The 15590-nt window shown below is 40.6% G+C and overlaps 1 protein-coding gene across 10 annotated transcripts in view; it reads right to left on the reverse strand.

The window, feature by feature from the left end:
* Positions 1-15345, reverse strand: part of SLIT2 (slit guidance ligand 2) — a 297113-nt gene extending 281768 nt beyond the window's left edge. For 7 of the 10 annotated variants that reach the window (XM_075568739.1, XM_075568766.1, XM_075568749.1 and 4 more), the window contains exons 1-3: positions 14639-15344; positions 11834-11905; positions 9890-9961 (exon numbers count right to left, since the gene is read on the reverse strand). In XM_075568739.1, coding sequence (XP_075424854.1) covers positions 9890-9961; positions 11834-11905; positions 14639-14844 — 350 coding nt within the window. In that variant the 5' untranslated portion in view covers positions 14845-15344. Of the gene's footprint in view, positions 1-9889; positions 9962-11833; positions 11906-14638 lie in introns of all 10 variants that reach the window. The other 3 variants (XM_075568775.1, XM_075568757.1, XM_075568782.1) reach the window with 2 other exon arrangements.
* Positions 15346-15590: the final 245 nt, after the last annotated feature.

The following is a 15590-nucleotide window of genomic DNA, read 5'->3' on the forward strand; positions in this document are numbered from 1 at the left end:
AACTTATACACGGTGAGTAATAATATAGAAGAGAACCAAAAAATAGAGATCCTCCTAGCAAAAGACGAAACCACAGCAGGACTGGCTGCATATTATATCACAACCTGTCACAGGCTCAGAGACGCCAACTAAACCCCACATCCTTGTGTGTAACTGTTACCCATGTGCTGTGTAAACATTATATCCTGCCTCCTGTTATTCATCCTTTGGCAATACTGAAATGTTTTTCTGTCATGTCAATAACGCTTATCTGATTTTATTTAAGTGCCATATTTATTAAGCCATGCTAAGGAACAATGACAAATAATACCATTTGGCTTTATTCTGATTTGCTAAAAAAAAAAAAAAATTTATTGAGAAAGAATGTACCGTCAAATGATCCTATCGTGCCGTTATGAGAAGGAGCGGCTCAGTGAGTAAAGACATGGACTCTGTAAACAACGTCACGGAGTGTGAGTTTGGTTCAATTCCCGGTGTCAGCTCCTTGTGACCTTGGCCAAGTCATTCTATCTCCCTGTGCCCCAGGCACCAAAAACAGATTATAAACTCGTCTGGGCAGGGGCTGTGTCTGTAATAATCATGTGTGCTGCGTTCCGCGCACCGTACTGTAATTGTGAAGCACTTTAATTAGAAGAAAAGCGCTATATGACAAAGTTATTATTATTATTAGTGAGCCACTCAAGAGCTGGGGCTCTAGCGTGACATTCATTGAACATCGTGGGGATTTTAATTGTTTCTAGAGCTGTCACAGCTGCAGTAAACCGAAGCCGTGGACTTCCTGTTCTGTTCAGGGGAACGAGGCAGAGATCCCAGGCCACTGATTTGGGGAGGTGCTACATGGAGTTCTTTCACTTTATTGCAACTTCCATGCTTCCAAGTATTATTGCTGTGGGTCATGAAACGACCATTAAACTTAGTTGCGTTCTGTGACAAAATGTGTCCGGTTAAATTCATGCTCATCAGATTGATGGTTGAAAAATAATTTTACTTATTAAACCTATTATTTTTTTTTTATATAAAAAGGCCTAAGTCACCATTTACAGGACCAGTTCCCCCAATATGAGCTATTCTGTAAATTAGATCCATGTGAAGCCCTTTAAAAAAAAAAATAACAGATTACCAACCTAATTTTAATTTTTTCTTAGGCGCACCAGATTTGATAAGTATTTTATCAGATAAAATGTCTTATGTTAATCCTCTGAGATAAGCTTTAAGGGTAAAACAGAGTGAGAGGGGATTAGCATCCATATTCATTTAGGTTTGGGGCTCATTTTTGAGGAATAAAACATTTGGGGGCGGGGGAGAATCAGCGAACAAAGATAAAAAAAAAACTAGCGTAACGAAACCTTAAAAAAATAAACATGCAGAGGGTGCTGCCCATTTCAGATTTTTCCTGCCTTACTGATGTAGTAACCAAGTGATCTAATAATGCACAAGCCCTGGTCCTATTCACATACTGGAGGACAAAAAAAAAAACAAAAAAACACAAGGGTGGACAAAAATAAACTTTTTAGGAGCCAGAGGTTAGTAAAACAAAAACAGAAGGGGGAGAGCGACTCCTCACCCCCACCCCCCTCCCTGTCAGCGGCTTTAAATTTCAGTGTGTTGTGTCATAGAAATATCACACTGTGGCACACACACAGACACATGCAATCTCCTCCCTCCTCCCCTCCCCCCCCTGCCACAAGTTAAGCTGCACTGGAAGTCAGGGTGCCACACTTAAGGCAGAGTTCAAGGTGGATGCTACGCGATGTGCGCACGCAACGTCCCTCGCAATTTCGGGTAGTTCGGTGGGAGTTTTCAAACTGAAAACTCCACCGTCGGCAAAAGTACAGCATTGACGCTGCTACTTTCTGCCGCTACAACTCAAAATGATTTTTCGGGCTACAGTCGCGTCACGTGAGCTGGTTCCGTGACACGTTCGCCCGCCCCCCAGCCACGCCCCCAAACACCGCGACCCAACTCCTGCAGCCAAGGTACAGATCGCTGGGCTTCAAGAGCGCGCGGCGGAGGCGCGCACGGATGCGAGCGGCTGTAGTTCCTACCCTGAACTCAGCCTAAAGCAGGATAGGTTGTGCTGTTGATGGATGCAGCAGTGATTGACAGGTTAGTCAGCAGCACAACTCAGACGACAATAATTTTTAGGCGCTCAGCACACGGGATTTCCCTCCCACCCAAAGTACATAATAGCAAAAATGCTTATTTTCTTAGGGCTGGACACTCCATTAGAGCGCTCTGACCAATCAAAAGGGACGTGGAACCCCCTCAACTTCTATTTTCGTCAGCATAGTGCGGGGGGGGGAGGGGGTTGCGGCCTTCTGATCACTACTGAAGCAATCAAATGGCCGCAAATGCTGGAAGTTCAGTGGGCAAGGAGGGGACTGCCGGACCTTCGGCTGAGAAAAGGTTAATCCATTACACATGTCAATGACATAATTTTTTTTTGAAAAGGTCTTTCACTTGCTGTCCCCCACCTAGAACCCAAGATAAAAAAAAAAATATATATGATATATATGAGATATATATATATATATATATATATATAGCAAATAAACAAGAACAATAGGCACTCCGTCGGGTAAATCAAGGTGATAGGTGCAAATCCTGTAGAAAATAAATAGGCGATACGATACCGTGTTTGAGACGAATATCAAGAGGCAGCACTCCAATGGATGGTCAAAAAAAGCTTTGTATTGTTAAGACATCATAACCAACGTTTCGGTCCTACATGCGGGACCTTTCTCAAGGTGATGTGAGCTTGAAAAAGGTCCCGCATGTAGGAGGACCGAAACGTTGTCTTAACAATACAAAGCTTTTTTTGACCATCCATTGGAGTGCTGCCTCTTGATATTCGTCTCAAACACGGTATCGTATTGCCTATATATATATATATAATGGTCTCAGTATTATTTGTGGTTATTTGGAGTGGAGGTTTTTAAAGTTAATACATATACCTTAATATATATATATATATATTAAAAAAAAAGACAAAACGTGTTAAATGGGTAAGTGCTTTCAGTGGCTTGCTTCTCAGATGTGCTACTGAATAGTCTCAGGTCTTCTTGCACTGTTATTCCCAGCGTATTGTACTACCACCCGGCTTTACTCCAACAGACACACAGTCAGGACTTGCCACTCATTGTGCCAAGCTGTGAAGCACGAGCGAATGTTTCATACTCTTCCCACGGATTTCATTTATTAGATTTACAAATGGGATGTAATGGAGTTGATCTCATCCCAGGCCTTTGTGCTCCCACATTCAATCATAATTTGCTACAAAAAGTTAACACCTGCTTGTCTTTCACTTCGGAAAAACCTCCGGTCCTCTTTTTAGCCCAGTCTGTGTTAATCGGGAGTATAAAAAAAAAAAAAGAGGAGGTATATTTGTAATGTATCCACAGGTTGCCTTGGGAATCGTTCTGAATTCCAGGGTCCCAAGGAGATGAATTGGTTGTCCCATAACAATGTACCTCCATCAGATGGATTTGGCACTTGTAAACAGAAGGAATTCTCTCAGCTTTTCCGCACAAATATGAAATATTTACTTTTAGCCAACAGCTGGTGACTGGTATAAAGGAACTGTGCATATATATCTTGGTTTTCATTCAAAAACCTTATTCTCAGACTTTAACTTCTCAGAAAGATCTTAGCGGACCCAGCACAAAGAAAAACTATGACCCCGTTAACATTAGACGCTAGTGGAAAGTCGATCGTAATATTAAACCAGCTTGAAGAATTAAACATACCTTGTGAAGAAGAATTCAAGAGGTAATTAGACTTCTCACTGGGTAGAATCACAAAAACAAATGATAAAAAACAAAATATTGGAAGTCGAAGACTGAGCAACCTGTGCTGAAGCAGGGAGTGATTGAGCCACCTGTGCTGAAGCAGGGAGTGATTGAGCCACCTGTGCTAAATAGATTCCCTCATTCGGCACAGTTTAATAAATAACCTCCATGTTGTGTTTGATCTTCAATCATGGTAAGAAGAGATATATACATACATACATACACAAATATATATACACACACAATATATATAGTGTATATATAGTGTAGTATGTATAGCAGTATAGTATGGGCCATGTAGTTACAATATACAGTACTGTACATATATAGTACTGTTCTCATGCAGAGATTTCAATGCTGATATGTATGCTTTAATTATGTGGTTCATAATATATTTTCACAAGTGAAGTTATCAAATGAGTTTATGAGATCTTGACTACCTTCAATAATTCACTGAGCAGGTTTCTTTATCTATAAGTACGTCTGTTTCTGACACTCAGAAAGAACAGGTGGAATTGACACACCGGTCGTTCAAGGAATAAAGACGCTTATGAAGGAACCATGTGTGTTGGACTAGTTGAATTCTGTCAGACAGTATCCAGGCCCCTTAAATAGTAAGCAGTTTAACTCTGCCCCTGACCTGCATGTGTGAGAAACTCCTGTGGTCTTCTTTCATCTTTGAATTTGTGGCATGCCATGACTGTTCTGCAGTCACAAGCATCCCAATTACTTCTCTTGGTCACAATGTACAAAAGTATTATGGACAAAATGGCTATGTGACACTGCAGTCACAAAGGAAAATGGCAAACGCAATTACTCCAAAATAAAAGCCCCAAACGTAAAAATATTAAAAAAAAAAAAAAAAAGTGATTGGCATGGTGTTATTTAATCATATGGTATTTTAGAGAAATATTTAAGATTAAATAATTGTAGGCCTCAAGGAGAGTGTTTTTCAATAGGGGTTCGTAGGAACCGTTGGATTCCCCGGGCATCCCTAAAGGGTTCCCTGCCATTTTCAGGTCATTTGAAAATCGTACCAAATACAGAAGAATTTAAAATGCCCCTGATCTCAGACGCGCTATTACAGGGGGTTGGGGTTCCTTACAATGCATGTGATCTCAGACACGCTATTAGAGAGGGTTGGGGTTCCTTACAATGCATCTGATCTCAGACACGCTATTAGAGAGGGTTGGGGTTCCTTACAATGCATCTGATCTCAGACGCGCTATTAGAGAGGGTTGGGGTTCCTTACAATGCATGTGATCTTAGACGCGCTATTAGAGGGGGTTGGGGTTCCTTACAATTCATGTGATCTCAGACACGCTATTAGAGAGGGTTGGGGTTCCTTACAATGCATGTGATCTCGGACGCGCTATTAGAGAGGGTCCTGGCACAGGATTGTTTATTTCTCTGTATTTTTCCTGCTCTCAGGCTGCCAGCCCTCCCCTGCTAAAGTTACAGGGTTTTCCCTTCTCTGAAGCAGCCATGGCTGTGTATATTGCAACATAGTTGTTACAAGTAATTCCCTTTTACACAGCCTCTAGTCAGCTGCCCTGGCAACCTACCAATCCTCACAGTTTGACATTGGTTTAGTCCTCTCCCCCTGCTTTATCTGCATATTGCTATGCCCCTTAGTGTGTTCCTGTCTGACAGGAAAGTGTGTTCTCTCTTTTCCAACAAGCAGCCAAAGTGAGTAGACACTTCTTCCACTGCTCCCTCAGAAAAGGAAATCCTTTTTGCCTTCCCCCTGGGAAGCACTTCCACATAGCAGGACACCTTCCTCTCATAGGTTATTCTCCTGACAAGAGAAATCTGCTAGCACAATCCACATATATAACTTTTATATTTCTGTTAACTCCCCTCAATAAAGTTGAAGAAAATAGAAGGACTTTGTGTGCTTTAAAAGGGGACGAGTTAAGCTACTTGGACTTACTCACATGCTACATATGAGCCTGGGTCCAGAATAGAGAGGGTTGGGGATCCTTACAATGCACCTGATCTCAGAAACGCTATTAGAGAGGGTTGGGGTTCCTTACAATGCATCTGATTTCTGAAGCGCTATTAGAGAGGGTTGGGGTTCCTTACAATGCATCTGATTTCTGAAGCGCTATTAGAGAGGGTTGGGGTTCCTTAGGCCAAGTTCAGAGTGGCTGCTACGGATGCTTGCGTCCGTGCACGTCTCCCCCGCGTGCTCCTGCAGTCCGGCGATCTGTGCCCAGGTTGCAGGAGTTGGGTCGCAGTGTTTGGGGGCGGGGCGAACATGTCACGGAGCTAGTTCACTGAACCAGCTCATGTGAAGCGACTGCCGCCCCAAATATCATTTCGGGTTGTAGCGGCAAAGTGTAGCAGCGTCAACGCTGCACTTTGCCGCCGGTGGAGTTTACAGTTTGAACACTCCCGCCGAACAACCCGAATTTGCGACGGACGTGCGCACGCGCGCCACGTAGCAGCCACCCTGAACTCTGCCTTACAATGCATCTGATCTCAGACGCGCTATTAGAGAGGGTTGGGGTTCCTTACAATGCATCTGATCTCAGACACGCTATTAGAGAGGGTTGGAGTTCCTTACAATGCATCTGATCTCAGACACGTTATTAAAAAGGGTTGGGGTTCCTTACAATGCATCTGATCTCAGACGCGCTATTAGAGAGGGTTGGGGTTCCTTACAATGCATCTGATCTCAGACACGCTATTAGAGAGGGTTGGAGTTCCTTACAATGCATCTGATCTCAGACACGTTATTAAAAAGGGTTGGGGTTCCTTACAATGCATCTGATCTCAGACACGCTATTAGAGAGGGTTGGGGTGCCGAAGAATTTCACAATATAATTATAGTGTTCATTAACCCAAAAAAGGTTGAACCCGCTGCTCTAGTGGCCGACACTGGCACTGTCTGCTCTGCAATGCAGATCTGATCATTGCAACATTTTACTTTTCTATGTAAGGTCTAAAACAGCATAAAAAATGCATGGAATAATTAACACACACGTTTAAAGTTCAAAACACATTCACCTACTAAACCCTGTTCAGCAATTTTAGGTAGCAGTGTTCTGGCCGGAGCCGTTACTAAGGCAAAAGTACTGAGGCGATTCTACGGTTAAATTGTCCGTGCAGGAGTTACAAAGCGATAGTTAGATCACAGTAGTGGCAAATATGATATACTACCTCAATATTTCTCTAACACAGAAAAAAGTATATTACAATCCATTTTTTCATAAAAAGGGCAAGGGAAAAGTAAATGGTATTTTGCAATACAATAAAAAACATATTTCTACATCAAGTACATCATACCTGAAAATCGCATAGCAGGTTTTTAACCTTTTCAATGATGCGTGGCACTGCAACAATGAATGTGCAGGTCTGTCCAGCACAGAAACGGTTAATATACTTTGTCGCCTAAGTTTATGTGGTATTGAATATTTAGCAGCGACATCATTTTAATTAGTAGGGTATCCCATAGTACCTGCATGCAATATCCCAAAAGTATTTTAATAAAGGTTTTCACTTTAAAAGCAGGTTTCAGAAAATCCCAGTAGTGATCGTCATTTAATGCACGCCACCTCCTCCAAAAAATGCTTTACAATATCGCTCAAAACAAAAAAGCATAAAAGAAAAAAAAAAAAGAAAAGAACTTTTTCTGGGGTTGCTAAGTAGAACTGCAACTTTAAGGTTTAAGAGAAAATAGATACATTCCATAAGAAATATACTGCCAACGTGTGAATAACTATAAATATTAGACAGGGGGGGGCTACTTCAGGTTAAGGATATCCCTGCTTCAGCACACTGAGCCACCTGTGCTGAAGCAGGAACATCCTGAAAAACTGACCAGTTGGTGGCCCTTGAGGACTAGAGTTGCCCACCCCCTGAATAAGGCTGAGTCCATACAGACAGACTTCAGCTGTGCGGAGGCTGAGGCCTGGCCTTAGTTCGCGCGCCGTCCGGGGGTGTGTCGGGGGGCGGGCCAGTGACGTCATGGAGCATTGGGCGAACCGCTCGCGTGACCGGCCCTGCGCTCTCGTGAGCGCTCAAACAAAAAAAAATTGTCGGCTACGCCTCCGCACGCTTGCGAAAGCGTGCGCGAGCCCCTGCTAAAGCCGCTCTCATTGCGGCTGCAGGGGCTTACTGACAAGCGTCAGCGCGCGTCAGCGCGCCTCAGCGGATAAGCGCTGACCATGGACAGCCTTAGACTAACAATGTTCCTATTTTTATTTTGAAGATACTGTATTCCTTTTGAAATTTGTACTCCTGTTAATAAAAATATACAGCTGCTATTAATTATTTAAAAAAAAAAAAAAAAACCTAGATAACTATTATTTTCAAACTGCACAGAGCAAGTTCATTACCGTTCACTAATTAACCCTGTGTGGTGACAGCAGTCACACAACACACTGTTCTGTACATGCAGAAGTTTATTCACAGGGCAAAAATCCCAATAAGAGGAGTGTGCATCCTTCAGCAATCACACAGTACTAGTCCTGGTCAAGTAGGAGGCAACACAGATGTGAGTTGCACAACATATGTGACCTCTTTTAAAGGTAGAATCCCTCTTAAAGAAACAGTCCACTCAGAAATTGATTGAGAAAAAAAAAAGTTTACTTTAACCAGGGGGAAGAGAGAGAGAGAAGAAGAAAGAGAGAGAAGAAGAGAGAGAGAGAGAAGGAGAGAGAGAGAATGAGAGACCGAGAAGGAGAAAGCGAGAAGGAGAGAGCGAGGAGAGAGAGAGAGAGGAGAGAGAGATCACCTGTTCCTGAAAGGCAAGACTTTAATTTTTGTAGCTTTCTTGAAAAATAAAAAAATATTTATACAAACATGGCTCCTAGGGAATTAATAGAAATCCGCCATATATTGCCCTAATGACGTTACATCGATTGGCTGCGGGAGCAAGCAGAAGGCCTGTGGTCACTTTGTGCCATGGGGTGGGAGGAGAGGTAGACATTTGTACTAGGTGCCATACCATGGGAACGGTGTACCCCTGGTCGTTGGGGAGGGGGCAGTTGTGGAGAAATTTTTTTAAAAAAAAGGAAAAAATCTCAAACACAGTGGATTGCTTCTGTAACTGACAAAGAAGATATTTTTGCAAAAATACATGTAATTGTCGTCCTCACACTCCCCCCCCCCTCACGGCACATCTTAACTTTTTGAATGCCAGGGGGCAAAATGCCGTAGCCCCTCCGGTAATCACCATCACGTGACCGCTCCACTTAGTGACAGATCACATTCGAACGTGATAAAGTAAAAATGAGCAGGGCCTTCAGAACGCCCCAGACCCATTACATAGTAGTTACATCCATAGGGCATCCACATAGTAGGTCAAATAATAAAAATGTAAACGCATCAATGCAACTGGCTTCCTAAAATATATATATATTTATTTATTCCCACCCTTCCAGTTATTGTTTCACTTATTTGCAACCTGCTTTGTATTTCTCAGCGAACATTCTGAGATGATTCTAACTATCAGATACTTATGTTTTTATCTGTTTGACCAACGATGGCTTCATAATTACTTTGCAAACAAAGGACCAAGCTCGGACAATTTATACAGTCTCATCACCAAAACACAGTGCAACAAGATTGTAAAAAAACTCTCCAAAAGCATTTGTTACCATGGAAATGGCAAAAGTAAAAAAAAAAATACATGTCCGATAAAATAGATCTTTAAAGGAAAGAAATGTGTCTGATTTGGCTTCTTTGAAAGTGTGTGTGCGTACGTGCCCTTTCAAATACATACATAAATACATATTTCATATGCTGTGTCTGTCTGAAGGCTAAGAGAAGGGCACCAAGGGGTGATTAGCCTGTGCAAACTCTTGTTCAACACAGTTCTATCACTCAAGAGAAAAATCAAACTCTTCCTACATTTTCCCAACAGATTGACATATTTACAAAATAACTTTAAAAAAAAAAAAAATACGTCAAAATATATGCAAGTGCTCAATTTCTTTTTGCACACTGAATCACTTAAACATGTTATAATTAATTAAATGTGGGTTCCTGGAGGTGCTGCACCCCTAAATAAGCCGTGTAAACATTAAAACAAGACCTGAGAGAAGCAGACGAAATATAAACACGTAGTCAGGTTTGTCATTAAAAATACTTACAGTCTCTCCAGTTCTTTCATATCTTGGAATGCTCCCCTTTCAATGGTGCTAATCTTGTTTTCCATGAGCTGCCTGAAATGCACAATATAGAATAAAATGGGTCTTAATACAACCATTAATCATGCCGCCATTAATACCTGCCATTGCTGCAGTCCCACGGCTAGCAATTTACACTGCCACCACTTTATTAATTGAGGCATTCCAAACCCAGGCTGAAATTTTCACATCAAATTAAGGGGATTATTCATTAAACAGTAATTGTGTCAATCTGGCCACAAATCGCACAGAAACTCCCTTAGACTTCATTGAAGATTCTGAGATAGTGCCGATCTGGGCGCTATCACAGAGTAATGAATAACCCCCTTGAGTTAAAAAGCTTCTCCCCCATGGAGCATAAGGACAGAAACAAAAGGAGTGGAGTGGGGGGGGGGGGGGGGAGAATGTTGTTGTCTGTAAGTAATGTTAGTATCTTGCCAAATGTCCTTTTTATGAAAATCATTTTAAAAAAATTAAAAAAAATGTATGATAAAAAAAGTTGCGTATCCCTCTGAAAAACACATTGAGAAATCAATCTCACTAGAGACTTATTTTTATGGTCACCAGAGTGTATTGGAAAGAAAGCTGTGATGATTGTATCAGTACTATACTTTGACGATATCATTTTTGATAAGCCTACTATATATATTTTTATTTTTATCCCTTTCAGCACTCAGTGGGTTAAGTAAAACAAAAACTAAAATAGATCTATATGCATAGAAAAAACAATAAAAGAAAATACTTTAAGAAAAAAAAAACACTATTTAAGTTATCAAGGGGTCGCCACTCTCAGCGCAGAAACTGCAAGGCTGGGAATTTCCTCGGATTTTTTTCCAGAAAAATAGATATGGCCGTCAGCGACGTCACAGCCGCGCAGTCAGCAAAAAGAGCAGTATTGCTGGTGCAGTATATCCAACATTTCCCTTGTTCACTAATCGTTACGATCAGAGACAATTCTCACTTAAGAAGTCTTCCTAGAAACCCTATGAAGTCATGCAAGTTTATTAATACAATATGCTCTGTAAACAAATAATATGGGAGTATTTGCTTTTTGAAAGTAATATTTTAAAGGCAAAGAGTGTGCATCTTTCACTGTTGTGCAAGTTGAGCAATAAAAGGTTCCGGTTTATAACAAAAACCTTGTGCCAAAAAGAGAATGAGAAAGCATGCAAAAATCGAAAATATAATTAACAAGCAAATGTATATCAATGTGTGTGTAAATTGTAAGACTACAAATAAATGCCGTGTGTTTTCATGCTTGCGCTTAAATCCACAATTAATTGCTTTAACATTTTGTTACTCATTCCAGATTTTGCAATTTACAGAATTCGAGCAGAGAGGTGAAAGAATTGGGAAATTAACTCTGAAAAATACATCGATTCAAACCTTTTCATTTCTGAAATCCATTGCGCTTCCCAGCATGACTTAATCTCCATGTAATTAAAAAGTTTAAAAATTAGGACAATACTTGTCTGAGCTGAAACAAAAACAGGAATACCTTCCAAATTTGACAAATGTGTTTGAAAACATTGAAAATGATGACTAATTACTTGCAGATGACAGTTGCTACTTTAATAAAATGCATAACTAACTTTTCAAATTGCTCAAGCTGGCTACAGAGTCCCCAAAAAAACACTTCTAATGATATATACCAATTGCAATCTCTATGAAAATAGTCCCGAAAATTAGTTGAGGTCACGTTTGTGATAAATTACAATACGTCTGCGAAAATGAATTTTTGTGCAATAGATATTAAGTGGCTGTGAAACAACTCAATATGTTATTATTCATGTTCAACATCTGTTTAAAATTCAGAGGCACTTGTGGTTAGCAGTGAATAATAGAAAAAAAAATAGTGTGTACATATTACACATTTATGCAGTGTGTACAACGACAAGAAATACTTACAATACTCGAAGATGCCTCAGCCCAGCAAAGTCTGTCTTGGTGATTCTTGTGAGGTTATTAGCATTCAGATCTCTGGGGGGGGAAAGCAAGAATTTGCAGTAAAACAAAAAACATTCATCAGAATTTTAATTTTCTTTGAGTGCAGTTTTTTTGATCAGCTGAAAAGCCCAAAGTAAGATTTGTACTGCAACAAATCAACATTATCTTAAGAGATCACGGAGTTCCAAACTTCACTTGATAAAACAACAAATTTAAAAGGCTTATCTTAAAAATGGCTCTAAAAGAGCCTTCTAGTAACTTGGGAAGGAACATCATAAAATGATTTTAGTTAGACATTACACACATATGTAAACATTGAGCACAAATCTTTAAAAGGACTTTGAATCAAAGCACATCTTAATGGTGTTGTCATAACAGTTAAATGAATTTGTATGATTTTTTTAATCTGATGATTTTTAAACAAAAAAAGTTGAAATATCTTTGGAGATATTAGCTATTTTTTGTGCAGCTAAAGATAAACAACACACTCACTGCCCAAGATTAATATATATTTTTAAACAACTTCTGTACTTATTTAGAAAAATGTAATCATGCAACACATTTATGAACTTTAATGGCCTAACTTCCTAATACAAACACCGCAGGGTTAAACGTAAAGTAAATATCAAAAGACTTTGAACTTCAAAAGATCCACATTAACCATCAATCTTCAATATGCAAAAGAAGAAAAACAAAACTTTAACTTTACTTAGGACAAATGAATCTCCTTTGTGTGTAGAATTTGTTTTTGAATGGAAACAACTGGTATGCTATTCAAAAACTGGAGATATATATATATTTTAGACTTCAGCACTACTTTTCCTTCTGAAATTACTTCACTTTAACTGGTATTGTGGTTTACGATCATCTCCAATTAACCTGGCCCATATCAGAGCAAGTTTAGCCAAGCAGAAATCTGCTTGCATGCTGCTGCTGCTGCTGCTGCTGCTGCTGCTGCTGCAATAGGCTCTCCATAGAAAAAGTTGCCCAAATATTTTAGAATGTTTGTTTCTTGAAATAAATCATTTGATCAAACTGTTTTGCCTGTGCTGCTTCTTCTCACTCAGGTTTACTTATCTGCTGTAATTCTTACCACACAATAATGACACCACTAAAATGGCTTTCAATACCGCTTTGAAAAAAACCACCAATGTGTCTGTGACTTTGGAAAATTTAATTGAGTCCAAATAAACTACTTTTGCCATTCGTTTCCCCTTTCAAAAGGAATTACACAAGCTTCCAACTGAAGATCTGTTCTTTCTTGAAGACAACAAATCAAATGTATGCAAGTTCAATAAATAACATGAAGCTACGCGTTTAATAAGCAGTATCGCCTAATATTTTCATTTTGACAATATAATGTTATGCCTGGAACTGACAACATACTAGGTGCACTGATTTTGCATAAACTTAGGCTTGTCATCACTTTGAGTAGGTTTAACATTCTCCAGAAATCCATGTACTTGATGGGTTCAACTGTGTATGATTCATACTTTTGAATAAATTAAATAAACTTCATTGGAAATGTAGCCATCTCAAAAAAAAAACAGTTCTTTTGTTTTGTCTTTAACCTATTGTGCTCTATGTCAGCATCTGTATATTCAGTATGCAGGACACTTGTCATTCATGTACCAATTAAGTTATTTTATGTCAATATTCTGATTACATACATCATTGTCTGTCAACATTTCTTATTACAAAACGCACATCACCAACTTCATATTAAACATTGAACTATATAAATCTATTCTGTCTCCATCTCATGGTTGATATAACACCTAGTTTTTAGCACCAAAAGATATAATACTGAAACCCCTTCTACACTGTAAAGCAGTATGGCAAATCTACAAGTACAATCAAATAAACTTGCCCTTTTCATTAAAGTGATATTTAGAAAAGGGTTCTCTTTATTTTAAAAATATTAACAATAAACTTTGTTAGAAACATACATGAGCTTCCCAGACTCCCCTGTAAGAGAAACTGACAGTTTGCTTGTGATAAAATCAGAGACAAGACATGGTCCCCCTGTCCCACTATATTATCACAGTGTCTCTGGAACACTGTTCCCCTATTACTCTTGTCAAACTAAAACTGGGGTTAACTCCTGACCATGAAAAGAAAGCTGCATGCCACACATACCGGTTAACTAAGCCAGTGCCTTGTATCAAACACACAACATCTAGGTACAGTATTTGGTCCCTACAGTGACTTTGTACACACTGTGTAATAAATACACGGCGAGACCCTAATGCTATTACAATATGTTGCAGCCCAGGTAACCCCAATGTTGGAGGCACTGAGATCCAGCCACACAAAGGAACAGCTCCAGCTATGAGGAGCTTGTATTGGAAGCAGTGGGACCATGAAGCCAACAGACGCTGAGAAGGCAACAGCGTTATTAAGTATGACACATCAGGCATCAATATTGATGATCGCTGTGCTTAAAAAACATTGTGACTGTGCAGATCGGTGGTGCATCCAAGATTTAATTCACATCAACTCTTGCACTGCACGTACACAGATCGGAAATGCATACTGTACTTACATTGAGAACAGGGATCCCAGATCCACTTCTACAGTATGTGCAATATTCCCATCCCTGCATTGCATCAGCGCTGGATTCATACAGCATGCAATTTAATAGATGCACAGGTGATGTTAACATTGATATAAACACAGGCAATGCAATGTGCAGATATATATATATATAACTACACCGATGCATATTATAGATAGTGCTGCAGTATTCACAGTATATATACTTACAAGCGCTCTGTGTTGCGGGGGATGTTCCTGGGCACGGTCCGCAGAGCCAGCCCGTGACAGTCCACCGTGGTGCCGGTGCAGGAGCACTGAGCCGGGCAGGGCTGGGGTGCCACCTCGCTCAGTATCACCAGCACCAGCCCCACAGTAACGCACAGCTTCCAGAAACCGGCGCTGCACATCTTCTTCTTCACAAAGCCCGCTAACATCCGTAACAAAATACAAATAAAAATGAAATAAAAAAAAATCCCCCACCACCCAGGAGAAGAAACCGGCAAATAATGTCACCACGGGAGCGGGGCGACCAGGCTGGGGCTGAACTCCAGCAAGTTTGCGCTGCGGGGATACAAGCGCAGGACTTGCTTATCCAGGACGCGTGTATGGTGCAACTTCTCTGCTAGGCTGTGATCAGGCTTTTAATATTCCCTTCGGAGGAGGCAGAGGTGAATGGGGTTGTGCCTGCAGCAAGCAGATCAATCCTGCAGGCAGTGAGTTGCTGCACCTCTTTCAGGCTCGCTGGTGGGTGCCTGGGATCTCCTTAGGCTTAAGTCTCATGCAGTAAATGTCACTGCACCAGCAAGGTCTATTAACAACAACTTTGTGTTACCCACTGCACAGCATCGCAGCTCAAAGCCTCCTGTTTAACCAGAGAACACACTTCCCATGCTGCTTCCCAGAGACTGTGTGATAAGTAACTGCACATTGCAGCCTGAGAGGGGGAGAGGAGGAGGCAACAAACACACACACTGCTCTTAAAGGCGCAGCACCTTACACTGCAATCGCCTGCTAAACCCAACAGCAGGGTCCCACTTGGACACACACAACCCTATGTTTCATTAGAGCTGGATGCCTCCTACGGGGCTGCAGTGCAACCAGTGGCACCATGTGAAGATCCAGTTTGCTTTGGGGAATGTCTTGTATATGGGTAACTGTATTTGTAACCATGTATTTGTCA

This window comes from Ascaphus truei, chromosome 1 (genome assembly GCF_040206685.1).
Source record: "Ascaphus truei isolate aAscTru1 chromosome 1, aAscTru1.hap1, whole genome shotgun sequence".
Classification (NCBI taxonomy): domain Eukaryota; kingdom Metazoa; phylum Chordata; class Amphibia; order Anura; family Ascaphidae; genus Ascaphus; species Ascaphus truei.